General features: G+C 40.3%; 2 protein-coding genes across 6 annotated transcripts in view; both read left to right on the top strand.

The window, feature by feature from the left end:
* ssbp4 (single stranded DNA binding protein 4) overlaps positions 1-3,820 on the top strand; it is a 92,280-nt gene extending 88,460 nt beyond the window's left edge. Inside the window, exons 13-17 of one of the 3 annotated variants that reach the window (XM_080474282.1) lie at positions 254-324; positions 571-649; positions 1,076-1,104; positions 1,192-1,293; positions 3,609-3,820. In XM_080474282.1, coding sequence (XP_080330408.1) covers positions 254-324; positions 571-649; positions 1,076-1,104; positions 1,192-1,293; positions 3,609-3,689 — 362 coding nt within the window. In that variant the 3' untranslated portion in view covers positions 3,690-3,820. Of the gene's footprint in view, positions 1-253; positions 325-570; positions 650-1,075; positions 1,105-1,191; positions 2,592-3,415; positions 3,549-3,608 lie in introns of those variants that run through there. The other 2 variants (XM_080474283.1, XM_080474281.1) reach the window with 2 other exon arrangements.
* Positions 3,821-7,573: 3,753 nt separating this feature from the next.
* fkbp8 (FKBP prolyl isomerase 8) lies at positions 7,574-13,496 on the top strand. 3 transcript variants are annotated; one of them, XM_080473553.1, is made up of 9 exons: positions 7,574-7,748; positions 8,306-8,583; positions 8,796-8,965; positions 9,096-9,184; positions 9,314-9,534; positions 9,812-9,984; positions 10,073-10,150; positions 11,681-11,818; positions 12,037-13,496. In XM_080473553.1, exons 2-9 carry the CDS (start codon positions 8,319-8,321, stop codon positions 12,121-12,123), a joined length of 1,221 nt encoding a protein of 406 aa, XP_080329679.1. In that variant the 5' UTR covers positions 7,574-7,748; positions 8,306-8,318; the 3' UTR covers positions 12,124-13,496. The 3 variants fall into 3 exon arrangements, with proteins under 3 accessions (XP_080329679.1, XP_080329681.1, XP_080329680.1); XM_080473555.1 differs by having other exon boundaries at positions 7,734-7,869; XM_080473554.1 differs by having other exon boundaries at positions 7,734-7,887.
* Positions 13,497-13,872: the final 376 nt, after the last annotated feature.

The following is a 13,872-nucleotide window of genomic DNA, read 5'->3' as shown; positions in this document are numbered from 1 at the left end:
TTGGTCATGCGCTGCAGAGGAAATGAAAACTGAACGTATTTCACTGAAATGGAGTTAAATATTTTGAAAGACAGTACATCATAGTCCATTAGCCCATTTTATACTCTAAATGGAAATTTTTATAAGACTATTCCTTCTTGACTAATTGAGTATTAATTATGAAATAGAAGTAATGCTGCAAGAGCTCATCTTTAAGTACTTCTAAGTCTGGGAGTTATTTTCGTTTTACCATCCAACTGTTCTGTCTTGACAGACTCAACGAATTCAGGTGAAAATATCTACACAATGATGAACCCCATCGGTCCTGGTGGAAACAGACCTAATGTAAGTGTTGTTTTGTTTGTCTGTTTGTTGTTGTTTTGGTTTTAATAAAACTTTTAACTCGATCTACATTTTTTCCGGACGCTATTTTCAATTGCGATGTCTCATCGGGCGCCATGTGATGCCATCTGTTCTTTAAAAAAAAAACATGAAAAACAACGTTTCTAATCTATTCTGAAACCCTTTGAGGAAATGTGCTTCACAATGTTTGGCTGTCGATCTAGTAACGACAGGAACGTTTGTCTTTAGTTCCCAATGGGACCTGGTCCTGATGGGCCCATGGGTGGAATGGGCGCTATGGAGCAGCATCATATGAACGGATCACTAGGTGAGTTGCTAAAAACAGTGTACACTGTGCATAACAGGCAGTTAGTGTGAGCTCCTGACTATGTTCTCTGAAACCTGTTACTCTGTGCATGGACAGGATTTTAAAGGTGAGACTCTGCCCTCTTCCGGCAGATGGAGGAAGTGTTGTCCCTTTTTTTTTTTTTTTTAAATATTGATCAAAGGTGAAGCAGAGTAGCAGGGCAGTGAGTAGGCCAATTGATCCTGAAGATGTAAGGCGGTCAGTGAACTAGTACAGTTGATGCTCATCTGTATCCCAAACAAATAACTTCATTAAAGTTCATTACATGTGAGAAGGTTGGAAGGTTGTTTGTTCTCTGGACCGACACTATTACCGACATTAGCAGCAGGGAGGTGCGACTCCTTTAACTCTAATGGTTCCGCTTCCTCTTTTGCTTCCAAACCACAGGCTCTGGTGACATGGATGGGTTGCCAAAGGTAAGACTGCGAGAAGATCTTCACGCCTGTAAGTCCATCTCTGTGAGCCTTTTCTAATTGTAACTTTATGTTTCATCCTTGTTGCAGAATTCTCCCAACAATATGGCGGGCATGAACAATCCTCCCGGCACTCCGCGGGATGACGGCGAGATGGCAGGCAACTTTTTAAACCCATTCCAAAGTGAAAGTGTGAGTAGCAGGCAACCACATCACAACCGCGTATACCAATGCACTCACAAAAAAGAAAAATATGTCTACAGAATACTCTCAAAACATCTGAATAACACTCAGAAGTCATGTTTTTCATCTGTTATTTTGACACTCTGCAACTTTATTGGCCTCCAGTTAAAAAATAGAGAAAATATTTGAATGGATGTGATATTCTAAGATTTTGAAAGGAGGTATTTTGTTTATTATGACTTATAAGGTGTCATTATCAGGTGAGAAAACATTTTTTTAAGACTATTTCAGTTTAAATGTAATAAACCTAGCAGAGCATGGAAATTTCACACTTTTAACTAAATTTTGATCCAATTGAACATTTGCATATTCACTGAAGTGTTTTATTTATTCAGATGTAATTTACCCTGTTCCTTCTTCTGGTGTGAATAGTTACTTATTCAAAGAAAATCCTTGCAGCCCTTGTCTTGTTTAATATTTTTGTGCTCCTAATATAGGTAAATGATGATAAATGTCTCAGCACAACCCAGATTTGATCCCAAAACCTCTAGAAAAACAACTTTTTCTTCTGAACTAAAAGCATGGCACAGACTCGCCTGTCAAAAACAGCCGCTTTCGGTCTGAAAAAAGGGAAAATGCTCTCCTTGAATTTATTATTGTTTAAATACAAAACACATGGTAGAAATACAACATAAAAAATCAATATAAAGAAATATACAGCAGTTGAGACGGTGGCAGGGCTCAGTGTGAAATATACGGTACGTATTGCTTCATTATTTCGTCAAACTTTCTGTAAAAGTTGTTTTAGAGCAACATCACAAAATGTAGATTGACCTAAAACCCCTAAAACAGTCTATTCTGCCACATCTTCTTGTGTTTGTCTCATTTTTAGACAAATCATGTTGTTACACTGAATCTAGACAAAAAATGATATTACTATTCCTTTTCTTTGTCATTTAAAGTGAACAGTATTTTGTGTGATTGGATTTTATATGTGTTGACCTATGACCAAAAATAAATCAGTCATTCATTCATTATCATCTGATAGATGAGATTTCCCTGAGATATAAGGACATGCCTTTAGACTCTTTATCCAACCATCTTCAATACAACTTTATCCAATTTGGGACCACTTTTGGTCAGGATGCGCGACTCATCACAGGGAAAACACAGAGACAGAAAGCCACACTCACATTCACCGATTAAAGAAATCAATTAACCACAAATGCATGATTTTGATCCGTGCGAGTCGACCTAAAAACGAGGAGAAAACTCACAAAGGACGATCAAACGTGTATTGAAAAGTGCCCAAGCCTGAACTGGAAGGTGGGATATTCCCCCATTTGGTTGTGTCTGCTGCCTCACTTCCTCGTTGCTCTAGTGGCCTGGTCACGTGCGTTGATCCAGCGAGGACGTGTTCTGATAATGATACGTCTGTTAATGTTTATAGTTCGTCCAACAACCTGATTTCAAAATTTCAGAGTCCTAAAACAGGTCCTTATGTCTCACTAATATCTTGTGTGTCTGATATTAAGTGTGATATGACATTCTGACCAGAAAATAGACACAATGCATCTGCTAAAATGGGCTGATTTTGCAACCCAAAATGACGCAATTGAAACCAAACTCTGCTCTTTTTTTTTTCTTTTTTTTTTTTTTTTTTTTCGCACACTCTACCAGAAAATGGCCCATCAGTTTGAAATCAGGCATTGTGGCTCCATGGAGCTTAATCCTTCATATGATATCCTGTGTTCCCAGCTTTACTTAACTCGAGCATGTACAAAACATAAGCATGAACAACAAACACCCATTAAGCCTTGTTTGATGCATGGAGAGACTGTTATATGAAGTGAATAATGTGACCCTGACCCATCGCTGACATCTAAACTTCCTTAACATTTTCTCCTCGGGCTGGACTCTGCTCTGCTTGCTTGGTTTACTGACATGTTACGATTAATGAGCGAGGGTTATGGGTTCCGTATGTTTGCTGCGAAGCGCTGGGATAATGGATATGGCATTTTAGTTGAAGTAGCTGTATTGCTTTCATCTTAAACTGGGTAGAGTAACCATTTTAATATAGTATTGGCTTATCTTTTTTCCCCTCCCTCTCTTTTTTTTTCTCTCTTTGCAGTATTCACCCAACATGACGATGAGTGTGTGAATTTTCTTACCTTTTATTTTATTTTACTTTTTCATCTCCCTCTATCTCAATCTCCCTCCCCCCAACCCTGGTGCCTCTTTGCATTACTACCCTCACCTATCCCTCCCTCCCTCCCTCCCTCCCTCTCCCCTCCTCTTTGTGGATGGTGTGCTGTGCCGCACAGCCCCTGGTGATTCCCCTGGATAGCAGGACTCCCCTCAAGGCCCCTCATCCCAGCGCCTGTAAAATGGGTGTGAGGACATGAAGCGGCCTTCAAGCAGCAGGAAGGAGATCCTCTCCACTCCTCCTTGCCCACTGGGCCCCATCGGGGGTCCCCAAAGGACAGTGAGAGCCCAAACTTGTTTCTCCCAATCGCAAAACCTGCCCTCTGGAGGGGGGAATTCAGGCACCAATCAAGCCGCTCCTCTGCATTCAGCTCTATCCCGCCGTCGGCCCACCGTTACGTCATGCTGATCATAAGTTATGAGGACAAGCAGTTGTGACTGACACGAGGTGAAAATGCTCTTTTCAAAGCTCTGCCTGTGTGGCAGAATTCATGAAAGAAATATGAACTGATAATGTTATTTTCAGGCAAGAATTGTTTTCATTAGGGTTTTTTTTTGTTGTTGTTGTTGTTTTTGTTTTTTGAATGATTGTTCTAATTGCATAATTAATATTATTTTACTAATTTAGTTAAGATATCCTGTAAAGGGCACATTTTATCTCAGCAGCAGCATCAACAATGACAGAATAAGCACACACTCGAAAAAATGCACAATGATTTTCTGTTTACATGATTTTAGGTTATTTGTTGTTTGTAATTGTTTGTTTTGTTTTGTTTCGTTTTGTTTTCTGTCGCAGCAAGTCTCACTCCACATACCTCTCCTTACATCTTAATCTGAACGTGTAGTTTGCGTTTCCTGAGTGTTTTCATTTCCCCCTAAACTTGGAAAAGAAGAGTAAATTGCGATGTTTAAACTGTATTCAGCTGATGGAGGGTCGAGTGCTGCAGGTAAAACTAACCCGGATGTTAAAGCGGAGACTCACTCCGAGCATTTCTGTTTCCATTACCACGGGTCCGTTGAAGCAGCTGAGTGATCAGATGTCTATAACTATCTTGTCTTAAAAAGCAACCCTTCTCTGCTCTCACTGTCTTTAAGTGGTTTGATCGACATCCTGAGGTGATTGTCAGGGATAATCCAAATTTGATAACAGACGGCTATAGAGAGCATTTTGTGGATCTTATTATCTCTTTTGTGAATTGGGTCTCATTTTGCTTGTTTTGTGGTTGAAGGTTTTTTTTTGTTTGTTTGTCTGTTTTTTTTTCAGTTTGTTAATTACAAATTGTCTGTGAATCCTGAAATGTGGTTCCTTCCCCCACCTTCGTCGGTATGTATTGTTTCAGCTTGATTTTGGACTCCGAAAGTGGCGCCTTTTTCCTTCCAGGATTAATTTGGGTCTGTCACCAGGGTCCCCAGTTGGAGACTGTGACTCTTCGGATATGATTCATACAACCTTTCAGTTTGGGTAGAACCTTTCCGTCTTGTATGAATCTCTTCTTAACCCAAACAAAAAACAGGCTGAAGCAAAATGACTCCCTGGAGTTCCCATCAGAGCAGCTCCCTCAGCGCGTCCCGTATATATATAGGTGTCTCGGCGGCTACAGGAGTGCAGGTGGGGAGCAGAGCGATTCACCTTGGGGTCTCTAAATCACATCAGTCTAAAGAAGATGGACACTGTTGTAAAGGATATAGATCTGTTTTGTGGATTCTTTTTGAGCAGATTGATTTTATTTTGAAGGTATTCAACTTAGAAAAGCCACGCAAATCTGCACACAAAGAGAAGTATCGTCACACATTCTGCTGTTTATTCGTTCCTTTGCGGATGTTCTGCACTCATGGCCTGATCAACACTCACTGTCACTGTGTCAAAGGGATAAATGATGTCTTGATGCACCACACTCGAGCGCCTACATCACAGCTGTGTTCAACCCCACAACAACCAAACAACCATTGTAGCCTCTGTGGGTGACGGTGATGTACTTAAAGATTTCCTGATATCAATGTGAACCCAGAATTCAACAGGGACATCTCCAGGATTTGGCCTCCAGTGGCCGGGGAATCACTCTGTCCAGTGCTCCCTCTATGTAATGAAACACACCTCACTTCTTTCCTCCAAGTCCGGCCCCAAACCCTACCCTTTAATTTACCTTTTTATTTTCTTTTTTTTTTTTCCTGTAAATACTGTATAATGCATTTTGATATCATTGACATGTTTTGATATGTCGGTCACTACCAATGAATACAGCTGAAAGTAAATTATAAATGAAACTGTCCATGTTTTTCATAGAAAAAAGATGCGATGAATATTTGGCTCATTGTGGCTAAATTTATAGACTACAGTAAATGTGGCTAAATGTATAGATTATGATAACACACTGTTTGCTAAAGACTTGTATGGCTGAGGAGGACGGGACAGAGAGAGGACAAGGCAGAGAGAAGCAAATAAGCTGTGGCGTCTTCACTCTGCCCTTGACTCCTTGTGTTTCTGTTAAAAGTGGCTGCTGGGTTTTGAAATAATCACACGAATAATTTGTTTTCCAAAGGGCACCTTCTCACAAAAACATGCGAGCTCTTATTGCAGTTTTTAATATGAAGGATTTTTATCAATTTCAGAAAACTTGAAAAAAAACACAAAACTAAAAAGGATTTAAAAAAACTCATTTTAAATTACGAATGGATCAAAAAGTAATGTTTATGGGGAAAACCGTGTCCTTTGCTATTTGCTCCTGTAATAGCGTTGTATATTTTGAAGCTCTCTCTCACTGATCCTCTCTCAGTCCTTTGTGTATATTGATCGTCGGCCATCTCTGTACTTCTATTGTGATGTATAATACTGTACCATTAGGAAGATTTGCAGGTTGGGTGGGGTGGTTGTACTGAGTCGGGGAGGAGCAGGGATTCAAGGGAAGGGGATATAAATGATTCTCCTGTACCATTCACAGTCCTTTCTGATGACACGGCAGTATTCAATATGAAGCAGTCTGTCTCTTGGGTTTGCTTTGTATTTCATGGTAGGATAGTTCAGAATCTTGTCTTAGGGACTTAGGTGTCTTGTGTAGGTAATAAAGATGTTCTTTGTATGTTTCTTTATATTGTAAAGTTTCTTTAGACTGAAAAAAAAAAAACAGATAATTTGCTTATCAAAAAGAAACAATGCATCAGTAATAAATGTCATTTGATTTTTCATTTGTTGTTTGAGTCTCTTCCTCAGAGTTTTCATTTAATTATCAGTTTATAGAGCAATACCAGGAAAATATATTAAAAACTGATGGCGAAAATTTTCGAAAAAAGATTATAAATGATTAAAATCAGTTCTTGTTTCAGGCTTGAATGGTTTGGGATTTAAAACACCACGAGTCAGGTACTAGTTTAGAAATGAATTAATTAAAAATGAGCAAGAAACTCCAAAACAATTCAATAAGCACCATTTTATCAATTTAGTGGCTAAAGCATACAACAAAATAAACTATGTTGTTTTTTAACGGCAATTTGAGGGCAGTGGTGTCCTAGAGGTTAAAGAAACAGACTTGGAGGTTGGCAGGTTCAAATCCCACAGCGGACAGGTCATCACTGTGATTTCCTGAAGAAGACCCTTGACCCCATCAGCTCCATCTTAAAGGAGCTGCCCTCCGCACTCAGGATGGGTAAATGCGGAAAGAGGATTTTCCCCATCGGCGATTGATAATGTATGATTAGTTTAGTTTATGTCTGTTTCTTTCATTTAGAGGTCAGAATCATTCAGTTGTCAATTCATTGATACATTTCTGTGAAAGCCAGATAGCACTGTTTTTATTGTGTATAAGATGAAATAAATAAAACAGATAGATGACCGAAACCCAATCGCAGTAGATGAAATGAGACTGCAAAAAGACAATTCATCAGTGCATCCAATATGCATCTTTATTAAGTTGTATGTCGTCGTGTAGCCCAAATGACTTTAATATTCATTTTAATCCAGTGACATCTCAAAACATTGGAATCCCATTGAGACTTGTATTCGATTATTGACTGTGGATGTTTACGGAGCAAACTTGATGAGTTTGTGATGTGTGATGTCACATGGGTTTACATTAAAGCGTCCAATAATAGTGCACGAGCTCAAGGTTAACAGGAAGCAGCCTGTTGGGATCACCGCAATGAAGTCAGTTTGACGTTGTGTTCCACCAAACATAGCGAGGCGTTGCAGCGGCGTTGACTCCCTGCAGCAACCTAACTTCAGCACCTCCGGACCAAAACAAGCTCCTCGCAGATTACGTCTGAAGGTAAAATCCATCACCTTTTTTTAATCACACTCGACATTCGCACCGACCTGCTCCACGTGAAATCCAAGGAAATGGCAGTTCACTGCGCGACTCTTTAAGGAGAGCACTCCCTAACTGCTTGGTAAAGAGTAACTATCGGGTGAGCTGCACGGCTCGCTGGATTAGCACTAATGCTAGCGTGTTGCTGTCGGTGTGCCGTTAGCACGTTAGCATGCTACCTGCTCGAGGACAACTTGTTTAGGAACTTCTGGAAATGCGCGAGCAGCGTTTCTGCTGCAGCAGACTGGTTGACGAGTCACGTGAGACTGAGTCATTGTCGTGTCAGCGACCGTTTGACGTTTGAAATATGATATTTGACACTGATCATCGTTAAATCAATCAGCATTGGTAATCATTCAGAGTTTAGCTTCCGCATATATCACGTGATTGATGGCAGAGAGTGCGGCTCTTTTAGTGTCCACATTGCTCTTCAACATCGTCACGATTCTGGATTGTATTCTAAAGTTAGATTGTTGTTGTCTCTTCTAAATGTCGGTACCATCTTCTTCTATGCCCAGACTTTTTCCACCGATGACTGATAAAGAAGAGATTATGGACATCTCCGACTGCCCTGAGAACGTGCCGGCAGCTAAAAAGATCGGGAAAACCTCATTGCTGGACAGCGGGGAAGATTTTGAAGTGTTATATGAGGAAGATATTGATGACGACCCCCCTCCCCTGGAAGATGCCGGGGGTGGGAAAGAGAAAAACGCGGAGGAGTCTTCAAAGACGAATGCAGACGTCACGACAGAGCCAGAACCTCCAGCTCAAATTGATGAATGGTTGGAAGTATTGGGTATGTATCAGAGGCGCCATCACATGACTGATCGCACTGCTAAAGAAAGTTTTGTAGTAGCCCAGAGGTTCATGTTATGGATTGACAGGTGTTGCGATTAAAACCACACACTGAGCCCAAGGTGTTGAGGAACTTTGGCTCATGTTCACTCTACAGCTGCAGGAAATTGATAAAATGATGTGTGCAAATTGAATGTGCCCGTCTGCCCCCAGGCAACGGCCAGCTAAAGAAAAAAGTCCTGCAGGCAGGGGAAGGGCGAGACAGTCGGCCGCAGAAAGGACAGAATGTGAAGGTCCAACTTAAAACATTCCTGATGGATGGTACTCTCGTTGAGGAGCAGTCAGAGCTCTCTTTCACTCTGGGAGACGGCGATGTTATTCAGGTAAAAGTGTTCCTGCGCGGAGAAGCTTCACATTCTTGTGTCATGTTGTCTGCAGTCTGATTAATGCAACTCAACTGAGCGCAGTGTCCATCTCAGTAAGTTACCGCGCAGAAACTTTTTTTCCCTCTAGGCGCTGGATCTAACAGTGCAGCTTATGGAAATGAAGGAGAAAGCGCTCATCGAGACCAATGGAAAATACGCATACGGTGCACGTGGAAGGTAGGGAAGTGTTTCAAATCAACCGAGCAATTAGTTTATTTTTTTCTGTGATGTCCTGGGATTGATGTCTTTCTTCATTTTCAAAACTCAATTGTTTTCATTTTTGTTTTGTTTTGTTTTTCTCACCAGCAATGAGCCTGAAGTCCCTCCAGATGCTGAGCTGTCCATGGAGGTGGAACTGCTAGAAGCTACTGATGCTCCAGACCTGGAGCTCCTGTCACCTGCAGATAAAATTGCCCTCGCCGCCTGTAAGAGAAAAAGGGGCAATGTTTACTATCAGCGGGGAGATTATGCTTTTGCTGTGAACTCGTATAGCATTGCCCTGCAAATAACAGAGTCTAGTTCAAAAGGTAAGATGCAAAAACTGAGTGTTGGATGTTACTAAAGAGTTTCTTGAAATCGGGTTTTCTGTATCTTTCCGCTCATGTTTCATGATTTGCTTTTGAATTACAAAACACATAACGACTGTTGTTGGTTTTTTACCTCAGTCACTTTTTCTCTGAAATCAACTTTAGTGACACAATGTTGGATTTAGAATTCAACTAATATTCTCTTTATGTGTTTGTCATTGTTTTGAATGTTTAGGTCTTCGGTTTGTTTGTATAAACTTGTGTGTTTCTGTGGCAGTTGATATCAGTCCAGAGGAGGAGAGCGAGCTGATGGATGTGAAAGTCATGTGCTTGAACAACATGGCTGCTTCACAGTTGAAACTGGACCACCATGATGCAGCACTTAAATCCTGTGTCTCAGTACTCGCACATGATCCAGACAACATAAAAGCACTTTTCCGCATGGGCAAGGTACACTTTACTCCAGGTCTTCCAAGTGTATTTTCACTGTTTTGCCCTTGTCGGTTCTCTTGCAAACAATAAGCTGTTCACACTGTAGGTCCTGGCCCTGCAAGGTGAATACACAGAAGCCATTCAAACACTGAGAAAGGCACTGAAGCTGGAGCCAAGGAACAAGGTAATTTTGGCTTCATCACATTATTACAAACTTTTCTTCGTCTGGCCAGTAGATGGTGCTATAGGGTACATTTCTACTTATTTCTCAGCACAAGTTCAGGCGGACTGCTGATTCATCATCTGTTTTCATGTTGTCTCTGTAAATTAGTAGTCCTTGCTCCATGTATTTAAAGCCTCGTCAGTCATTTTTGTTCTCTTGCTTAATAAATGAGATAAACATGTCCCTGTAGCTACATAAGGATGTTTTACAAAACTCATCTAAGTGTGGGCTTCTTGAACCACCGACAGGCTGCCCATGGCCAGAACTCCCTCCTTTAGTCCCACACCAATCTGTCAACCAGCACTTTACTTGGCCACCACTTTTCAACCAACACTGCTGATATTACGTACTACTGCATTTTATACAAATCCAATCTGTGACGAGCTCATTTGAGGTTGCTTTGGAAGAGAGAGAGCGAGAGAGAGAGGCTTGAATCAGTTTACCCGACAAAGCTGTGATATTTGACTAATATACTTGTGTTTATTTATAATACTTGTGTGTGTGAATATATTTCCTTCCGTTACATAAATGACAAAATGGGTTTGTTTCTGAGTGATAATGGAGAGACTCTGGAAATAACTCCCTCTTCAAGCAGCAAGAGCAGTGGGTGTGTGTCCCAGACAATACCAGGATGCTTGTCTTATTATCAATGAGGCGGTCTTCAGCAGGCGTCATGAAAATGACAGAATGACACGTTATCCTTTTATTCTCCGAGCAACGACAGACACGCTGCCTGCATTGTGTACAGTGGTGTCAGATGCTCACGCCTCTGATCTTGCGTTCCACTGGGTGAAGGCAGATTTATTTGGCTGTGGTTTGTTTACTTTTTGAAATGGCGTGCATAGTTGACGGTTCCGGTTTAGGCAGGTTCAAACACCTTCAACTCGGTGCATAGACATGGCTGCTGTTCAGTGACGAGGTCGCATGTTTACTTAGACAAATGTATCCCCAGAAGCTGGTTGGTGTTGCGCAATGTTTTTGTACAGTGCCGTCTTGAAGAGCTGTCCTCACTCAAGTTTCAGTTAGTCTCCCATTGACAGTCCCCTCCCCAGAAATCTCTGTAAGTCTCTCTCTTTTCTTTTTTTTTTATGAACCACAGTTTTGCTTAGTCACTCACCAGCTTTCAGAGAAGTAAAGTGACTCAGATCTGAGACTGAGCTGGAACAATAACTGAATTCATATCTGGGAATAACTGTGTGGACATGTGTGCTAAACGGTACGCTATATTCAGGATGTGATTACCTGTAAGACAACAATCAGATTTTCCAGTATTCAGTGAGTTGACTGTTCATTCAAAAATAATCCCAAAAAACGATGTGGTGTTTGTTTGTTTTTTTTTCTCGTGCTACAAGGTACCGAATTTGGGAATTATTATTACCAATCAATCCTGAGTGTATTGTACCGTAGAATGACAAGAGTAACGAGCGCTTGACATGATTTGGACTTAAAATCAGAATTTTAACTTTCCAAATCTCTATATCTCCTGTAAAGACAATTCATGCAGAGCTCTCCAAGCTGGTGAAGAAGCACTCGGAGCAGAAGGGAGCAGAGCAGGCCATGTATAAGAAGATGTTGGGCAACCCCTCGAATAGCAGCAGTACAGAGAAGCCCCAAGACAAGTCTTCATGGGTGAGATGTTACGTCAGCTTGTGCTTCGTCAGGAATTCTATCCATTTTCACACTTTTTTTTTAAATGTTTATTGGTTTCAAAAAATCAATCATTTTGCTATGTATAGAGTTTTTTTTTTTGTTTTTTTAAACCAGTATAATATTACTCTTTAGCTTCCCGATGCATCTTAATGTTATTCAACCTCTTTGACATGCACTCTCTACTCTTATTTCCCCAGGGCTTCAGCTGGAAGTGGCTCTTTGGTGCCACTGCAATAGCTATTGGCGGCGTGGCTTTATCTGTTGTCATAGCTGCTAAGAACTGAAGTTAAGTTTGCCGTAATGGCCTCACAAGAAACATGCAGTGGAAGATCTGAAACACGGAAGCACATCTGGCAGTGCCTATTGGCCTTTGGTCCACATGTGGTGAAAATGCCAGTCAGTCGTCTCTTCACTGTCACTTTCTTTTCTTTTTTTTTTCTCTGCTATGTTTGAGAACTATACGTGGCCAATAAATCATAATAAGAGAACCTTATAAATCTGTAGATATATATATACTTTTTCTGTCACATTGCCAGGCTCCGTTTTACAGTTTGTTCTCAAATCTTTTTGGTCTTTCAGTTTATACGTTTGACCTCACTCATAAATTATTGAACTAAAAAAAAAATTGGACTCTGATAAGAGAAACTTTTGAAAATGTTCATTTTCAGACATGAACATTTTAAGTTTCCATTTAGATAGTAAGATTTTGCAGGTAAATTAATTAACCCCAAGACATGATTAATCCTTTCCTGTGGACGGATGTATTTGAAAACTTTTCTGCTTCATTAGCTTTTCTAAATGTCGTCTGAGTCCCATGTATAGACCAATGCATAGTACTTAAATCTACTTGAACACGAACAATCATAGTATGTCTTTATTCAACATATCCAGTAAATCATACACGGCGCTGGTCCAGTGTTGTGCTTGTCTGATCGGCAGCTTCCAGAAGCCCTTGGTCAAATGGATTTCTGTCATAGGATCGAATTAATAAGGAAAACTTCATCATCTTCTTGCCACTGCTTTTGTGAAGCAATTTGTGTTTGTTTGTTTTTTTATCTCTGTAAAATACGAAATAAAATGTACTTACACAATTAGTTGAGGTCCAGATGATGTGAGGGGAACATGTGTGCTGCAGCTCCTTCACCTTTTGTGCAGATTCAGTTTGTCCTTACTACTTATTTAGTTTATTCCTTAGTATACATACAGATTCTCACAGAATTGTTTCAAATCACTCTGTTGTCGCTCGGTTGCGAAGCGGTTAATTGCTTTATAAAAAATCTGTAAGAAAAGTGTGAGTGGAAGTAGAGCTTGTTTTGATCTCGGTCTGTTATACCTCAAATCTTTATAGTCATGACAAATGTTGAAGGTTGACATTTAATGTATAATGCAGAATCTATTCTTGTTTTTTTCCCTACCTGTTAATCTTCCATAAGTTATTTTTATCTACTTGATTATTTATTCCACTGAGTTTGCTCATTGCTTTCTTCTACGCAGTACATTTGACTACCAATTCCAAGCATTCAGGTGGTAGACCAATCGAGCCAAAAGCTGCAGAAACTCTTAACATACTTGCACACTGACTGAGTGCTCAAAAGTTCCTTATGTTCCTATTTTCTTTTGTTAATTTTATATTTGTCACAATAAAAATGTGTTATTGAACAACAGTGTTTTGTTTTTTTAATCATTTCCGCTTTGTTGAGCAGAGTACATTGACCACCTCAGTGATCAGGACTTCACCAGGCCTGACGGTCTCAGTTAAGCTAGAGAGGAATATTAAAAAGGAAAAAAAAAAAACCTGTGCCGCAGTGTGTTGACTCAAGAAGTACAGCCTTCTTGAAAGGGGAGCCTGTTTGCCTTTGTACAGACCTTTAAGTCAGATTTAAAAGACCTCAAACACGAGGTTCACTGAATAAGATCACTAGAGGTTACACTAGAGAGAAATATGGAGTAGTAGACAGACAATTTCTGTTGTGTTTGTCATATCAAGAGCTCTGCCACAAACATAAACTCACTGCAGCCTGAAAGAGAAGTTT

The sequence above is a fragment of the Lipophrys pholis genome (genome assembly GCF_963383615.2).
Source record: "Lipophrys pholis genome assembly, chromosome: 10".
Taxonomy (NCBI): domain Eukaryota; kingdom Metazoa; phylum Chordata; class Actinopteri; order Blenniiformes; family Blenniidae; genus Lipophrys; species Lipophrys pholis.
The sequence above is the reverse complement of the archived record's forward strand: the minus strand, read 5'-3'. Positions and strand labels throughout refer to the sequence as shown.

Bases quoted from the DNA above. Each gene is read 5' to 3' on its own strand.
- fkbp8 (XM_080473553.1), top strand. From the start codon at position 8,319: ATGACTGATAAAGAAGAGATTATGGACATCTCCGACTGCCCTGAGAAC. The intron at 9,535-9,811 runs GTAAGATGCAAA...TTTCTGTGGCAG, and splicing joins AACAGAGTCTAGTTCAAAAG to TTGATATCAGTCCAGAGGAG. The intron at 9,985-10,072 runs GTACACTTTACT...TTCACACTGTAG, and splicing joins CACTTTTCCGCATGGGCAAG to GTCCTGGCCCTGCAAGGTGA.